General features: G+C 37.0%; 1 protein-coding gene across 8 annotated transcripts in view; it reads right to left on the minus strand.

The window, feature by feature from the left end:
* USP47 (ubiquitin specific peptidase 47) overlaps window positions 1-16,624 on the minus strand; it is a 62,982-nt gene that overhangs the window by 10,769 nt on the left and 35,589 nt on the right. For 2 of the 8 annotated variants that reach the window (XM_070763075.1, XM_070763059.1), the window contains 15 exons: window positions 15,042-15,137; window positions 14,674-14,826; window positions 12,049-12,213; window positions 9,672-9,803; window positions 8,656-8,732; window positions 7,771-7,826; window positions 6,889-7,001; window positions 5,989-6,093; window positions 5,177-5,384; window positions 4,876-4,991; window positions 4,663-4,782; window positions 4,138-4,296; window positions 3,516-4,011; window positions 1,600-1,775; window positions 312-392 (listed from right to left, as the gene is read on the minus strand). In XM_070763075.1, coding sequence (XP_070619176.1) covers window positions 312-392; window positions 1,600-1,775; window positions 3,516-4,011; window positions 4,138-4,296; window positions 4,663-4,782; window positions 4,876-4,991; window positions 5,177-5,384; window positions 5,989-6,093; window positions 6,889-7,001; window positions 7,771-7,826; window positions 8,656-8,732; window positions 9,672-9,803; window positions 12,049-12,213; window positions 14,674-14,826; window positions 15,042-15,137 — 2,253 coding nt within the window. Of the gene's footprint in view, window positions 1-311; window positions 393-1,599; window positions 1,776-3,515; window positions 4,297-4,662; window positions 4,783-4,875; window positions 4,992-5,176; window positions 5,385-5,988; window positions 6,094-6,888; window positions 7,002-7,770; window positions 7,827-8,655; window positions 8,733-9,671; window positions 9,804-12,048; window positions 12,217-14,673; window positions 14,827-15,041; window positions 15,138-16,624 lie in introns of all 8 variants that reach the window. The other 6 variants (XM_070763067.1, XM_070763050.1, XM_070763041.1 and 3 more) reach the window with 3 other exon arrangements.

Raw genomic sequence — 16,624 nt, forward strand, 5'->3', positions numbered from 1 at the left:
CAGTTATGGGATACTTTTATTACAGTTATAAGAAATTTCTTTTGGCAACTCAAATGACAGTTTTCTGTTACTCTAAATATTTGTGTCCCATCAGAACATATGGGAAAAATTGTGATTTGTAGCATATTAGAGTAAATTTTGAGAATTTAACTGTTTCTAAAACTTGCTAGTACAGTACTATGATGCCCATATTGGAGCTGTCCAGCTTGCTAAATCTTATTTCTCAGCTATTGGCTACATCAGATGTAGGAGGTTCACTTTTTAACAATTACGTTTTTCGAGATATTTTAGGAGCTTCATGTCTTACTTACCTCTGGATCATTTACCAAAAGTTGGTAAACCTTGACTCTGTATTCCCCTTTCTTTAGTGCTCTTCCAAACCTGATAGTTATCTTTGAATAAAAAATAAAGAAAAAGTCTCTTATCCTTAACACAGAATGCTGACAGCTAAGCAACTATCAAATGTTTTTGTCTGAGACAATGTAATGCATTTCAAAATTCAATAATCAAATTTGAGAAAACTAGATACCGTTATGGAAAAGCATCTCAGAAATTGTGAGCATAACTATTTCACACTTTTGTTTCCAAAAAAATATTGGATTATTCTTGAATGGAAGCTTTACAGGGAAAAGAATGAGATGCAGACAGGCATTAACTAAATTCATGCAATATTGATTACTTTTAACCACCTATTACTCCTATATAATTTCACAAATCTCCTAACGTTTCTTCAGTGTAAAGACATCCAGCGGAAGGTGGGTATATACCTTGTAATTACAAAATGTCTTGTAATTACAAAATGTTATATACTGAGTATGGGTGAGAAAATTGAGACTATATTTTTGTTTGACTGGAAATGGGGAAAAATGCCACTTCCAGATTCAAATAGTTACACAGTACGACTATGGAATATATTTCAAAAGAGGTAGTTCAAAATACAGTGATTATGAAAGCAGCATCTACTCCTGTCATTGATGTGGGATATGGGATTTTTAAAATTACCCATCTAACATTCTATGACCAACAAAAACAGTTTAAACTCTGCAATAAGTATTTTGTAACTGCAGTGCACTGGGAAGATTTAATAAATATACAAGTGGGTCTCACTTACCAATGATAATTGGGGCTTTTGCTAACAGCAGTTCTGGCAGCTGAATCCTGCATGGTTTCAGTGTCCTATCATCACAATTGCTATTTGCAACCTCTTACTGTCTGGCTTCCCTATTGAATTTGCTTGTCAGAAATTGACAGTGAAGATCACAAATGTGACTGGGACAATGCAACTCTTGTAATTGTGAGCCAGTTACCAACTGTCCAAATCACAATCACATGATCACGGGGATGCTGTAATGGCTGCAACTAAAAGGGCTCATCATAAGTACCCTTGTTTAGCACCATTGTGACTTTGAAAATCACTGAGCAAAAGGATATTAAATGAGGATTGCCTTGTAATTACAAAATGTTATATACTGAGTTGCTGATGAAACATTTTTAAAAAAATAAATACCATCTCATTATATTAAAAACATAAAACATTCTCTTGAAAAATAAACACATTTATATGCTTCCCACTAGAATTCAATAACATATTTTGCTAACCTTGTTATCATCTGAGAAGGATGAAAGAGTCTCATTCAACCGGACACTCTCAAATTCTTGATTGCTGGCATAAATTCGAAAGACCTTAAACTGAGAAGATGGAACTCCAACAAACGGCTCCAAGAGTTGTTTGAAGGCAGAGAGTGTAATTCTTTTATCAACATGAACCAACAACCCTAAACCAAGAAAAAATATTAACCTGAAAAACAAACTCTTTCATTCATATTATTAAAAGATACACATATTCCCTTTTCTACTTTAGATTTCAGTTATAAGACTTCAAGCGATCGGAGACAGTTATCACATTCATTAACACTGTATAGAATATGTGACTTCACAAATAAGGAACATAAGAACATAAGAAGAGCCATGCTGAATCAGGCCAAAGTCCATCGAGTCCAACATTCTGTGTCACACAGTGGCCCACCAATTGTCCATGGGGATCTTGAACAGAAAGAGAAGGCAAGACCCTCCCTTTCCCTTGACCCCCAACAAGTGGTACTCAAGGGAATCCTGCCTGCCTCAACCAACATAGAGGCAGCACTTGGACATCCGTTTCAATAACCATCTATACGCTTGGCATCCATGAATCTGTCTAACCCTGCCTTGAAGCTATCAAGGCTGACAGCTGTCATGACATCGTCTGGAAATTAATTCCATAAACCAACGACCCTCTGGGTGAAGAAATATTTCCCTTGATTTGTCCTCACTTTCTTACCTATGAGCTTTAGGTAGTGCCCCCTTGTCCTAGTATTGTGTGCTAGAGAAAATAATTTTTCTCTATCCATCTTTTCTATCCCATGCATGATATTATACACTTCGATCAAGTCACCCCTTAAACGCCGTCTTTCAAGGCTGAAAGGAAATTGTACAGCAGGTGATTGGGGCAGGTGTGAGATTATAAAGTATATGTATACGGCCCATCTAATGAAAAAATAGTATGCTTAAAAATTATGCATTACAGTTAAACTGCATCATTTAATTTATACTCAATGCTGTTACAAATTTTCAGAAAAATGTCATTTTTAGCAACTGCACATGGTGCGTCACATATGCACAATGGTTTGGTTAAAAATTTACTGGCAATAATCAATCTTCTCCCAAACCAAATATATTGCCAAACTTTGAAGAATTAACTACTCTTGCTTTAAATTTTATTGATTTAGTCACTGCATTTCATTTAGTTCCCCAAAGTGGTAATGTACAGAACCTCTTCTTCTATTTTTCACACCTTCCTCTGCTTATTAAAAAAAAAAGATCGGATGTGTTCTCTGATTGTGGATCAGATGGAAGCACTAGCTTCCTTCTGTTAGTATTCCCCAAAGTTTTTCTAATCAATAGAGAAAATCATAAATCAAAGCCTCAATATCACAGCATTCTCTACTGATGAAGGGAAATGATGCAGTTTCTTTTTTAAAAAATTGAATTTGATTCTACTCTAATCCTTTAAATGCATGTGCATATCTAGTAGTATAGATAGTCTTAGTTATTATTAGTTTAATAATGTTATGACGGTGCTGAAAAAATGACTTTCATCTGTAACTTTCATCCTGTCCTTGAAGTTAGGACCATCATACCATCCTCGTGGTCACATGATCAAAACTTGGGTGTTTGGCGTGCAGCTCACATTTACAATGGTTGCAGTACCCTATAGTCATGTGATCAAGATCTGTGGCCTTCCTAGTCAGCTTCCAGCAAGTAAACCCAATGGGAGAATCAGGATTTGTTTACTGACTGCATGATTCATTTAATAAACATGATTCAAACCACCTTTCATTTTATGCAAAGAAACAGCAAACCTGCATGTATAAACTTATTTTGCAGGAATGTATACAACATATATAGATATAAATAAATAAACCAGCAATCTACATTACTGGAAAAACATCTTGCACGATGCAGTATTTCATACATACATTTCTGTCCCTCTCCTGAACCTTCTTCTGCAATGTAGGGTTCTGCCTTGAAGTACATAAACTGGGCTTCTGCTCTGCTTTTCCCACTTTCATCATATTCACTGTCGGTTCCAGAGTCCTCTTCAGCAGTATCCCATGTTTCTTTTTTCCCTTCATTGGCTTTGGATCGTCTACTGCTTGTTATGCTGTGTGAATCAAGTCCATTCGCCAAAGATATAGCAGCATTATCGACATTGCATAATGTGTCACTGCTGTGGCTGGAACTAAGAATATCACTGTCCACTGAACTTGTGCTCCTGTCATTGTTCAAATCGGAATCTGACCGCTCCTCTGACTGGAAATTATCTGTATCAGAAACCTGTATTTGGTTTTCGAGTTCCTGGTTTTCTGTTGATGCTGATGAATCTGCCTCATTGGAAGGCGATTCGATATTTTCAAAGTCACTGGCCTCTGTGCTCCTGCTGCTGTCGCCATTATCTCCTTCCTGCTGCTGCTGCTGTAAGGAGAAGGTTTTAAGTTTTTCAGTGCTCTCTTCTAGGATAGCTTCTACAGATTTTGTATTAGGTAAAGAGCCTTTCCCTGCTTCATAATTTGCATCTAAATTGCCTGAATCTCCACTCGCCTTTTGAAATATTGTCCTTCTGAACAGTGATCCAGGAGACTGTTCTGGTAATGAAACATACAGTCGAATTGTATTTGCATGGCGGTCTAGGAGTTTCCATAACTGTGAATCTGTAAATGGCAGCTGTCTATCTTGAGAATCTGAACTTTCAATGAATACCTAAAATGTAAAAAAAAAGTAAACCCACAAGGAAAAATCTTAACTTCTTACAGAAACTATCTTTAGCACATAAACTACAGATAAATGTGACTTATCAGGAAACCAAGAAACTCCCATTGAACAAATAAATTATATTAATTCTATTGTCTCTTTGACATGTAGCAAACTTATTACTGGAAATTATTTTGTAAAAGCATTTTATTATATTTTTGCAAACAACCTGAGATTAATATATAATTAATATTAATATATAATATATATTACATAAAATATATAATATATATATAGATCAATATATAATATAATTAATATATAAATATAATATATTTACACTTTGAAAGAAAAACTAAAGAAAAAATATCTTACTTTATTGCTTCTAAAAAAGCCTTCGGCTTTAAGGGTTTTGTTAGCTACATTGAGAAGCCGCAAATCATTATAGCAACGTTCCAAAACAACACGCATTGTTTCAGCAGGTAAATGCACGGCCTACGGTAACAGGAAAAGCAAGATAAAATGAGCGCTTTTAATACTCTAAAGAAAAACTCAGAAGAAAAAAAGAATAAAGTGCAAGTTCTTTACCTTTGAAATGAGATACTTGAATTCTGTAACTGTTTGGTTCAAATAAGCACGGACACTAATTGGAGGAGCCACTGTGTCCTGTTTTAGGTCAACAACATGTACCTTTACCATGACTTCTGCCAAAATAGTAAATATAAACCATGAAGATATCACAAATGGCAAAAAAGGTTAAAAAGAATAATTGCCCCATAAATTCTCAATTTAAAGATAATATACTTATGGTAAAATACATAATGTATGTTTACCAAAAATAATTTTGTTTTGCATTCATAAAATCACAATTTCACAAAGTATCGCTTACCACCAGGTTTGTAACATTGGAAAGACTGATCAGGTCGCCTGGTTTCCAGAAGAAGATCAAACATGTAGGTTGATTTAACACCACCAAGCAAGATTCCCATTGCAGTGTCATCTTCTTCTTCATAGGATCGTTCCAGATAATCATGGAACTCATCGTATTTAACAAGACGACAGCAATTCAAAGGAACTGCCTCTTCTAAATCCATTATCTATAACCCATACAAAAGTGAAAAGCAGTGTTACTGAAATGTTATTCAAGTGTTCAGTCAAAACTGCGGAAAAACATTCTAATTTCAACTTTTCCAGACATGTCATGATTGTTAACAAAAAACAAAACCAAACAAAAATTATAAAAACTACATGCAGTAATCTAAAAATAACACCAACTTTATCATTATTGTCCCTTAATATATGATCTGGTAAGCTTCTTTGGCACGATCGCCACAAATGTAGTAATTTTGTTATATTTGTATCCTCCCTTCCCTCTAGGAATTCAAAAATTCATTCAATACTTTCATTACTATACAACAATGGGTTTGTTATGGATATCAATTAATAAAGAATACCAACAGAAGCTACAGTAAGATAAAATACTGAAAAAATATATATTTAATGATTTCTATAACTGCCCTATATTTGGCTCATGATTCAAATAACCAATATCGTTTTACTATTGTCCAATGCAAACAGAAAGCCAACAATAAGCAGACAACAACAATAATAATTTGGCATCAAACAACCCCACGTGTACACTAGTTTCATGCAGCCTTTGAGATCTTGATAAATTTAGCAATTAACCTATAAACATTGTACCTTATAAGCTATCTCCACAGCTTCCTTCAGAGTCTTATCTTTATGAACTTCCAGTTTATTTTCCATCATGATTTGTTTTACAGGATGCATACAGAATAATTTTATCTGTAAATGTCATTGACAGGGAAAAAAAATCAAATTGATTTTTTAATCTACTTGATAGCATATTGAATTACAATGTTTTGTGCATGAATTTTTTTGTTAAAAAAGAGATATTCAACAATTAAAAGAAAAAAAAATCTGGAAAACACAATCACATTACATGCTTTAACATTTCAAAGATTCTTTCAAACCAACAAATTTTATCTCACAGTTAATGCTATATCAATAAATAAATAGTATTCATGATTCTCTTCAAAGGTATTGACATGAAGAAATGAAACACAGTATTAGATTAGCAATAGTCAGAATACTGTATGTATTAAATTACTTTACATAGGTTTTAAAAGTACCGTATGTATTTTTAAAAATTCTAAACTACAACAAAAACATAAGCCAACTGTAAAGAAAAAATCTTTAAAAATTTTAATCCATATCAAGTGAAATATGATATGAAAGAATACATATTGGCTAATTGTATTATGCCAATACAACATATAATCATAAATCAGACCACTGCTGAAAGTTAAAAATTTAATATTCTGCACCCAGTTCAGAATTAACCTTGTTTAATAAAATTTTCTCTATCTATCAATATGATAAAATAATCTGATCATTTTGCTCTAAGTAAACATTTGAGGTGGAATGTTTGTGGTTTCGGATGTATTCTGGTTGTATGGTCTTTTAATGTTTGGAGTTTTCTAAATTTTGTAATTGTTTTTATCTTGCACGCCACCCTGAGTCCACTGGAGAAGGGCAGCTTATAAATGTAAATAACTAACTAACTAAAATAAAACATACCTTGCAAGTATTGCGTTCTATTTCACGTTGCCTCTTTTCTTGTTCTTCCAGTTCCTTTTCTTTTTCTACTAATCGTTTAATATGCTCTGGATACTCACTGACTTCTAAGAACTCTATCAATGCAATAAGAATGTGAGTTTTTTTTTAAAAAAATACTTGGGTTTGCAGCATTTTGGTTTTTTAAAAAATAATCTTACTTTAAATTACACATAGAACTTTAGCTTGAACCATGGACCACTATTAGTCCACAGCCAGTTGACATTTAAATTGCATGAGTAAAACCATTTCCCCTTTGCTTTCTCCACCATTGGTCTGCAGCAGTGTTTCCCAACCTTGGCAACTTGAAGTCCAGATAATTTCAAGTTGCCAAGGTTGGGAAACACTGGTCTACAGAACCAACAGGCTTGGGTACCCCTGCCTTAAGGAATGCTGTCTAGGAGCATGTTAAATGGACCTGCTACTAAAATAGACCCACTTATTCCTTTACACATACTCTTTATGCATAGTTATATATATTAAACTACTTATCTGTAAAAATATGCACCTCACATATCAAGCAATAAAATATTTAGCTCAATGCATGAGATTTAGTAAACAAAACTCTGCTTTACTCTTTCTTCAAAAACAGCTAATCTGAACTAATATACTTCAGTCATTTTACCAGTCATTTATCCATGTTTACTAAAACTATTTTCTGCTGCACGCTATCAAATTCAAAGGGGGGGGGGTCCTATATATGTCCTCCCATTACTTTTTCTCCTTTCATGAACTGGAGAAAAGAAATAAAATTTAGCTAGAATTTATAGAAATGAGGTGATTCAATCACATCAGAAATATCATTAAAACCGCAATCAACCTGTGAATAATGGAATGTGTACTTACTTGCATTTCTAGTTGTATCCTTTAGTCTATATATAAGCATGTATGCATTTGTCGAGCTGTTGGAGGGATATAAAACAAAAAATATTTATATCTTGCATACATATGCATTTAATAGCCCAAAATAAAATGCATAATTACATCTTAGTAAAAGTAATTATATGCATTCAATCTTTATAATCAAAGGATCAAACAGCACACTATTCAAATCCAGAAGCATTTCTATAAACCTCAAAGAATAAGTCTTAAAGGTACAAGAGTCCTCTGCTTCAAATGAGTTACATCCCATTTGTCAAGGCAGAGAGCCTCACTTTTCACAAAATGATAAAAGCACAGCTGCCATTTCAAAAGTGCTAAATAATCAAAGATAATGCTGGATAATGAAAACAGAAGTGCACTTATAGGGGCTACAGCAGGTTGCTTATAAATGCGGTTGGACTGATCATGGCCACAATATACCTTCTCCTTAAGACTGACTTCCTGAGGCAGAATTGATCACTCAAAGATTGGTATAGCTGGAGCACTTCCAACTGCCATTCTGGCCACAGTTGTCAGAACGATACCTCTTTTCTCAAAGTCTGTCAATATGCTGTAGGTCTTCAAAATGGAGGCTCCCCTATCCCTATGCTATGGACTGAACACTGCTGCTGATATGCTGAGATATTTTCTGTTCCTCAATTTGAACAAATGGCAGGTATTTATGGATTTTATGTTGCTAGTTTTTAAATGACTATATATAGGCTTTTAAAGATTTATATATTTGCAAACTAGCCGGAATCATTTGTGAATGTGAAACATAGACATCTACTAATTATTCACTAAAAGAAATAATTGTATTAATCCATTAAAAGGGCAAAGTTAATCAACTACAGAAGTACAATCTGCTACCTTGCAAAAGCACTGGAGTAGTAGCCGCGGCTTCCAGATGATCCACCATAAGTTTTCTTAATGTCTTCGTGAGTTATCTGATTGAAAAATTAAGGTAATACATATTTAGTATATTTAAATGAATTACATATTTATTATATAACATGCCAGGAAACATAATCAGGCCCTATATGGAAATCATATTTCTCTACGAACTAGTAATTTGAATACATAAGCAGAGAAAAAGAAAACAGGGTATTGTAATGTTGAACAATGGGTAACTTCCCACAAAAAGACAAAACCTTTACATGAATTTGACCTTTAAATAATTTTAAGTGTTTTATTTCAATCAAAATCATGGCATCTGCTTTACAGCTGCCATTTTCTTCCATTTCCTGAGTGATATGAAGTCCTTTGGAAGTATGTGTAATTAAATACAACCAGCAATATATTATGCAGGTAAGGACAAAGTGGAAGCCTTATATAAAATAAGCAAAATTAATATACAGAACAATTATAATACTGTATATGACAATCAGCAGAAGTTTCCTCTCTGAAGAATCATATTCTATTCCCCTCTTCCTTTCCGTTAGCAGATAATTAACATATTTTGTTCTCAATTTGCCTGCTTATTTTTCTCTCCCTTCCTAATGATTTCCTTAAATCTTGGGTTTCCTTTAGCCATGCTAAAGCCACAGAGATGAGCCTGGAAAAACCATGCAGTGACTGTTACAAAAACATGTATTTACCCCCACCCTCCACACTGGGCAAATAAAGAAAACATCAGGAAGAAATACAAAATGACTTTAAACTCTCTGGAGTATAACGAACGTCTAGCTAGGCTTTCAAGATTTGTTATTAGAGCCTATCTCAATAAAAACCAAGTTTCAGACATTGTCAATAAATCTCTTTCCAGACCTGACCTACTTTGGACAAGCTGATGCCACTTTTTAAATCTACATGTAGCTTAAATTTAAATCTATATACTGTTTTGTTTCATTATAGACATCCTTACTGGGATCACTATAATAACTTACCTTGCTAACATGTTGATCATTGAAACTGTACCACTGGTCATCACTAAATGATTTTATGCATGCATAATAGTGACCGCCAGCTGCACTCCCCGAATGAACCATAACAGAAAATAATTCATATAGTAATGAATTCTGTACAATAGAGAAAATAGCAAATACAGATTGGTCAGAAATTATCAAGCTTTTTATTTTTTAAAATTCTTACTAAGTATTCTATTTTTTATACTACAGTATTCATATATCATGCCATTTGTTTTGTACTTAAACCTTCACATGTTAATGCTAACATTTAAAAGGATCTCTTGTTCCCTGTCCTATTAATATCAGAGCATATTCACTGCAGTCACATTTTGTGAAAGAACTAGCTCCTCTGACAAGAAACAAAGCAAACAAAACAAATCTGAACATTTGTAAGAATATTTAAGTAGTAACAATTTTTATAAAAATTACATATTAAATTATCCCCCAAAACCAATCTAATTTTAATATTTCCTGCACATTTATTACTTATATTATTACTTCTAATAATATTTGTTTGTTTTGATTTCTTGCTATCTCTTTTGTATTTTAAGAAGCATCTTGCTATAATACTCTCACCAGTAGCAATTGGCATAGAATGTACAGTGATCCCCCGGGTATCGCGATCCCGATCATTGCGAACGGGCTAAATCGCGATTTTTCAACCCGGAAGTCAAAACACCATCTGCGCATGCGTGCCCTTTTTTCTATGGCCACGCATGCGTAGATGGCGCCGGGCAGATCAGCTGCTGGGCGGCTTCCCTGGGTCTTCCCCCTCTTGCTGGCGGGAGGGCGAGAAGCCCCCCCAGCACCCGCTCACCCGCCGTTCGCCCGCCGTTCGCCCGGCCACCCGCCGTTCGCTCGCTGCTCGCCCGGCCACCCGGGTTCGGGGGGGTGCTGGCAAGCCCCCCATGCCGGCGGCGACGTTTTAAAACAGCCGCGCGGCTTCCCAACTGAGTCCCGAAGCCAAACGTCTTCTGCGTTTGGCTTCGGGACTCAGTTGGGAAGCCGCGCGGCTGTTTTAAAACGTCGCCGCCGGCATGGGGGGCTTGCCAGCACCCCCCGGACCCCCAACCCAGGTTTGGGGGGCTGCTAGGAAGCCCCCCAGGCCGGCGGCGACGTTTTAAAACAGCCGCACGGCTTCCCAACTGAGTCCCGAAGCCAAACGTCTTCCGCATTTGGCTTCGGGACTCAGTTGGGAAGCCGCGCGGCTGTTTTAAAACGTCGCCGCCGGCATGGGGGGGTTGCCAGCACCCCTGGACCCCCAACCCGGGTTTGGGGGGCTGCTAGGAAGCCCCCCATTCCGGCGGCGACGTTTTAAAACAGCCGCGCGGCTTCCCAACTGAGTCCCAAAGCCAAACGTCTTCCGCGTTTGGCTTCGGGACTCAGTTGGGAAGCCGCGCGGCTGTTTTAAAACGTCGCCGCCGGCATGGGGGGCTTGCCAGCACCCCCCGGACCCCCAACCCGGGTTTGGGGGGCTGCTAGGAAGCCCCCCATGCCGGCGGCGACGTTTTAAAACAGCCGCGCGGCTTCCCAACTGAGTCCCGAAGCCAAACGTCAAAGGCGAACTTCCGGAAGTTCGCTTCAGGACTCAGATGGGAAGCGGCGCGAGCGAACGGCGTGGGCGCGTGCGCGGGCAGGCAGGCGGCGGACAAGCGGCGGGCGGACAAGACAAGCGGCGGGCGCGGCAGCAGCGAGGAGTTTGCGTGGGCGGCGGGGAAACCCCAATCTTCGGCTCCTCGCTGCTGCGGCGGAAGTAAAAACACCATCTGCGCATGCGCAGATGGTGTTTTTACTTCCGCACCGCTACTTCGCGAAAAACCGATCATTGCGAGGGGTCCTGGAACGGAACCCTCGCAATAATCGGGGGACCACTGTATTTCAGAAAGTTGAATATGGCTATGAAAACCAACATTCTACATTACGCTTTTGTTTCTTGCCTTACTTGTATGTGGCCATGTGTTTGTTTGCTTTTAAAGTTTTAATGTCCTCCACTCAGGTTATTTTGCAATTAATTGAAAAATCAGCTAACACTGTACAGTACTATCAATTTAGTAACAAGTTTTGGTAAGGCAAACAATATTTTGTGTTACTGTGTATAATACACAGTAATAATTCTAACAATGTACGTGTTTCCCGGAAAATAAGTTTCTGTCTTTTTTCCCTGAACCCTGTAATAAGTGTGCACTCAAATAAGTATTGCCATGCACTCAAAAGTCTGATTGGGCTTATTACCAGGTTCTTATTTTGGGGAAAACAGGGTAATAACTTTACCTACAAAACACATATTTATTAATTATTTGGATTTCTATGCCGCCCCTCTTCGAAGACTGAAATAGCATAAAATTATATAAGGTACCTTTTCACTGACAACTTTTGAAATTCTTTCAGCAGCACTATTGTTTTCAAGACATATTCCTTCATCAATGCCGTCGTCATTAGAAAAGTCATTACTCATCTGATCACTGTGACAACTGCCTTCATTCTCTGCTCCACTATCAGTGCAGCTCTCTGTTTGAGGAGACTTCTTAAAACAAGTCATAAGGATTAGTTTATAAACCATAAGTATTTGTACAAAATAATTATCTAATTAAAGAAAAAATTGTCTAATAAAATAATTGTCTTACAAAAAAAATGAGATTGTAAAGCAACAGTGCATATCTGTGTACAACATGAGAATTAAATTCCTTTATAAAAGTATGCTACAGACTTATTTTAGTTAAACAATGAATGGATTAATATGTTCTCTCTTACTACACACATACTTAGAGATGACCATATTTTACAAATACACAGCAAGGAGGCACTTCAGGAAATATAAGGCCTGCATCTTCTCCTTATTGCTCGGTACATTACACTACTGCATGTGTCTGGTTTTATATTTCTACAGTCTAGGTTGTTGATGGCGAACCTTTTTTGGCTCAGGCGCCAAAAGGGTGCACATGGAAATGCCCTCCCCCCTGCACATGCACACAACCATGCTGCCCCCGTGCCTGCACACACACACACACACACTGCCCCCTGTGCATGCGCACAGGCCTCACTGAAGCCTCCAGACTTCTGTAGAGCATTTTTTTACCCTCCCCAGGGTTCAGGCTTTTCTGAAGCCTGGGTAGACCAAAAACAGCCGGAAAAACTGAAAATCAGTTGGCCAGTTTGCATATGTGCGCTGGAGCTAATAAAGGGCAACACCTCGCATGCCCTCAGATATGGCTCCGGGTGCCACCTGTGGCATGTGTGCCATAGGTACCCCATCGTCTAGGTTTTACATTTAGTTTGAAAGGGGAAAGAAAAGACAATATACAACAGCTGATCCTGATTCGGTGAATAAATTTCAAATTAATCTGATATGAAGTACAGTGGTACCTCATCTTACGAACGCCTCTACTAACGGACTTTTCAAGGTATGAGCCTGGTGTTTAAGGGTTTTTTTGCCTCTTCTTCCGAACTATTTTCACCTTACGAACCCGAGCTGCCACCGCTGGGATGCCCCGCCTCCGGACTTCCGTGGCCAGCTGAAGCGCTGGGATTCCCCTGAGCCTCCCCTTGCTGGGAATTCCCACTTCTGGACTTCCGTTGCCAACCGAAGCGCCCATTCTTGCGTTGCTGGGATTTCCCTAAGCCTCCTCTCACTGGGATTCCCTTCACTTTTGCCGGCGCTGCTTTGAATCCCAGTGAGGGGATTATTACTGTATATTGTTTTATTACTGTTGTGAGCTGCCCCAAATCTGCGGAGAGGGGCGGCATACAAATCTAATATCTAATTAATAATAATAATAATAATAATAATAATAATAATAATAATAATAATAAAGTCCGGAGGTGGGGATTCCCAGCAACGCAAGGCGAAAGGGGTGACTTTTGGGATGGGGTTGCACGCATTATTTGATTTTATATTGATTTCTATTGGGAAAATTGCTTCTTCTTACAAACTTTTCTACTTACGAACCTGGTCACAGAACGAATTAAGTTTGTAAGACGAGGTACCACTGTACCATATTTTTGGAGTATGAGACACACCTTTATCCCCCCCCCCCAAAAAAAGAGGGTGAAAACTTGGGTGCATCTTATACACTGAATGTAGCCCCACCCAACCACCCCCACCCTTTGCCCCCCAGAAATTTATCTCCTTGCAGCAAGCAGCAGCAGAGCCTGATCAGCACAAACCACTGATTATCTTCCTTCTGACCCTCAGCTGAAATGATTGAAGTTGCCAGCAAGCCCACCTACTAAAATGAAAGTGAAACTAAAGCTGCAAGCAGGCAAATTGCTGGAGGGAGGGGCAAAGGCATTTTATTTTCTTGTGCTAATCAGACTGTGCTGAAACTTGCTGTTTGTTGTTTGCTGCAAGGAAGTAAGTCAATAACTATAAATACCTATAGAATGTTCAAATTATTAGACTAATTTTTTAAAAGACTGCTTTATCATTGTTCTAGACAACTTAACAAAATGAAGAAGCTTTTTCAAGTAAATGCTTGATCTGAAGTGGCCCAGTGCTATTGTGACTTCTTTTAAATAGCAGAGAATGCTTTCAATTTTCAATTTTAAAGATCTATAAAAGTATAATCTGAAATATAATTGTGTTGTTTTATTATTACAATAAGGCAACTGAGTTAAACCTTGACTTAGTCATGTTTGGAGTACACCTATTTAAACAATTGGGAGGAGTAAGTGTGATTACATTTAAGAAAACTTTCTGGGATTATTATACTGCCATAATGTACATTTCTCCAATTCTTTGCTATTTCTATGGGTCAGGCACACATGCACAGAAATACACAGCAAACTGTATATCATCTGTGCTGTTTGCTGTTTGGCAAATTGTTGGGAAGCAGACGTCTTTTTTCCTTGTTTTCCTCCCCCAAAATTAAGGTGCATTTTATACTCCGGTGCATCTTATATTCCAAAAAATATGATAAGTTTGGAATTTAAAGTCAATTAAGGTATTTCTTAAAACATAATCTAAATAAATACTGATTATTACCTCATCTTCAATATCAATGAATGATCCCATATCTAGCTCTTCAGGAAATGTCATACGATCATTAAGTTTTATCCTATGCATAGTGGTATAATCAAAATCAAATCTTTTTAACTGCAAGGTCAGCAAATAAGGAAAATGCAAGAATCGCAATCCCTGCAAGATACAAAGGGAAACCAATTGTCAATGATTAATTGAATTTCATTTATTTATTTATTCGATTTTTATGCCGCCCTTCTCCTTAGACTCAGGGCGGCTTACAACATGTTAGCAATAGCACTTTTTAACAGGGCCAGTATATTGCCCTCACAATCCGGGTCCTCATATATGTTAATACACCTACCTTATTATTTAGGTTAAAATGTGTTTACCTTTCTTGCATCACATTTCTTCTTGCATCGTTCACAGAAATACTGATTGGCACCATCAAGGATCTCAGGCTGAATAAAAGCATGTAGAGCTTCCTCCTATTCAGAAATTTTTAAAAGACCATCTTTACACAATATGTAATATTTAACAACTAGACATTAAAGATTCTTGAATTTTATAACACAAGCCAGTGAAGAAAAGTATCTAACAAGTGACAAGTGCTTTTATATTTTCCCTTCAGTAAGCAGCCAAATCATGATCCGTAAAACATTATTTATTAAATAATTTATGGTTCCTATGTTTAGATATTGTAATATGAACGATCGAAAGCAAAATCTGTTATCTTGCACATCACATTAAATTGCAGTGACATAGTCATCCATCCATCAGTTCCATATCGTTAGCCATTTGTTTTAAAGCTGGCTTTATTTTAATGGGAATAAGTTTTCTTTATTAAATATAGAGTATATTTTAATTATTAAAATTCTATCTACTCTTAGCTAATATTTCCACATTAAACTGAAAACTTAACATTTAAGTGCTGAATGTATTTCTCTGTACAAATTTAAATAAGTACAACTGGTTTCCCTATAAAATATGACTTGAGAATATATCTTGCTCTTACCAAAGAAACTTGACTCATTTCTTATGCTCAAGGTCTTAGTATTTTTCTATAAAACCCTACCTGGTTTGAAAATTACCTACAGGCAGAGGTCCACCTAGTATGTCAATTACCGTGACGTCCCCTTTAAAACATCCATACTAAGAAGATGCAAGTGATGAGGCAGAGGAAGAAATATTCTATCAACTCCCCATTACAGCATACTATCTATACGAAGAGCAAATATAGAACAAGATAAGGTTATGGTTTCAGTTGATGTCACAGAACATTTTACATTCACAGACATAGTGATAAAAAATACCAGAATGTAAAAAAAAAAGTAAGTGATTAAAAAATCTATGGCAGCACTATATACTGAACCTAAGCAAATACATTAAGACTGAAACCGCCAGGATCATCAACCTCTGCCTCACTACCTAATTTTAATTTTATGGACAAACATAGCCAACAAATCAGAGGAACACCAATGGAATCACCACTCACAGGACTCGTAATAGAAACTGCAGCATCTAAAAATGATAGCATTTTCAACAAAAATATGAATCCAGTTTATAGATTGCATCTTTTCATAATTAAAAAAAAAAGAAGGGACACATGAAACCACCAACAGCATCTTCAAAGAAATAAAACTCAGAAGGGAAGAAGAAAACAATAACTTTTCTTGGATATCCACATTAGCAGAGGAAGTAACAGCAAATCAGAAACAGAAGTCTATCAAAAAAATCATTCACACTAACCAAATGCTCAAGTAACAACCCAACTTTCCACAAGAGGAGCTGTGAGACAAGCACAAATGCACTGCAGCAACCTAGAACACTAGAAAAAGAGTGCCTGTACAACATCTTCCAAGAAAATGGATACCCATGAAACTTTATCACGTAGAGTGTGACCAGTCAAACCACAACACAGCCAATATAAGCTATAAAAAGGATAACATTACCAAACAACAACAACTTACAATCA

The sequence above is a fragment of the Erythrolamprus reginae genome, chromosome 1, assembly GCF_031021105.1.
Source record: "Erythrolamprus reginae isolate rEryReg1 chromosome 1, rEryReg1.hap1, whole genome shotgun sequence".
Taxonomy (NCBI): Eukaryota; Metazoa; Chordata; class Lepidosauria; order Squamata; family Dipsadidae; genus Erythrolamprus; species Erythrolamprus reginae.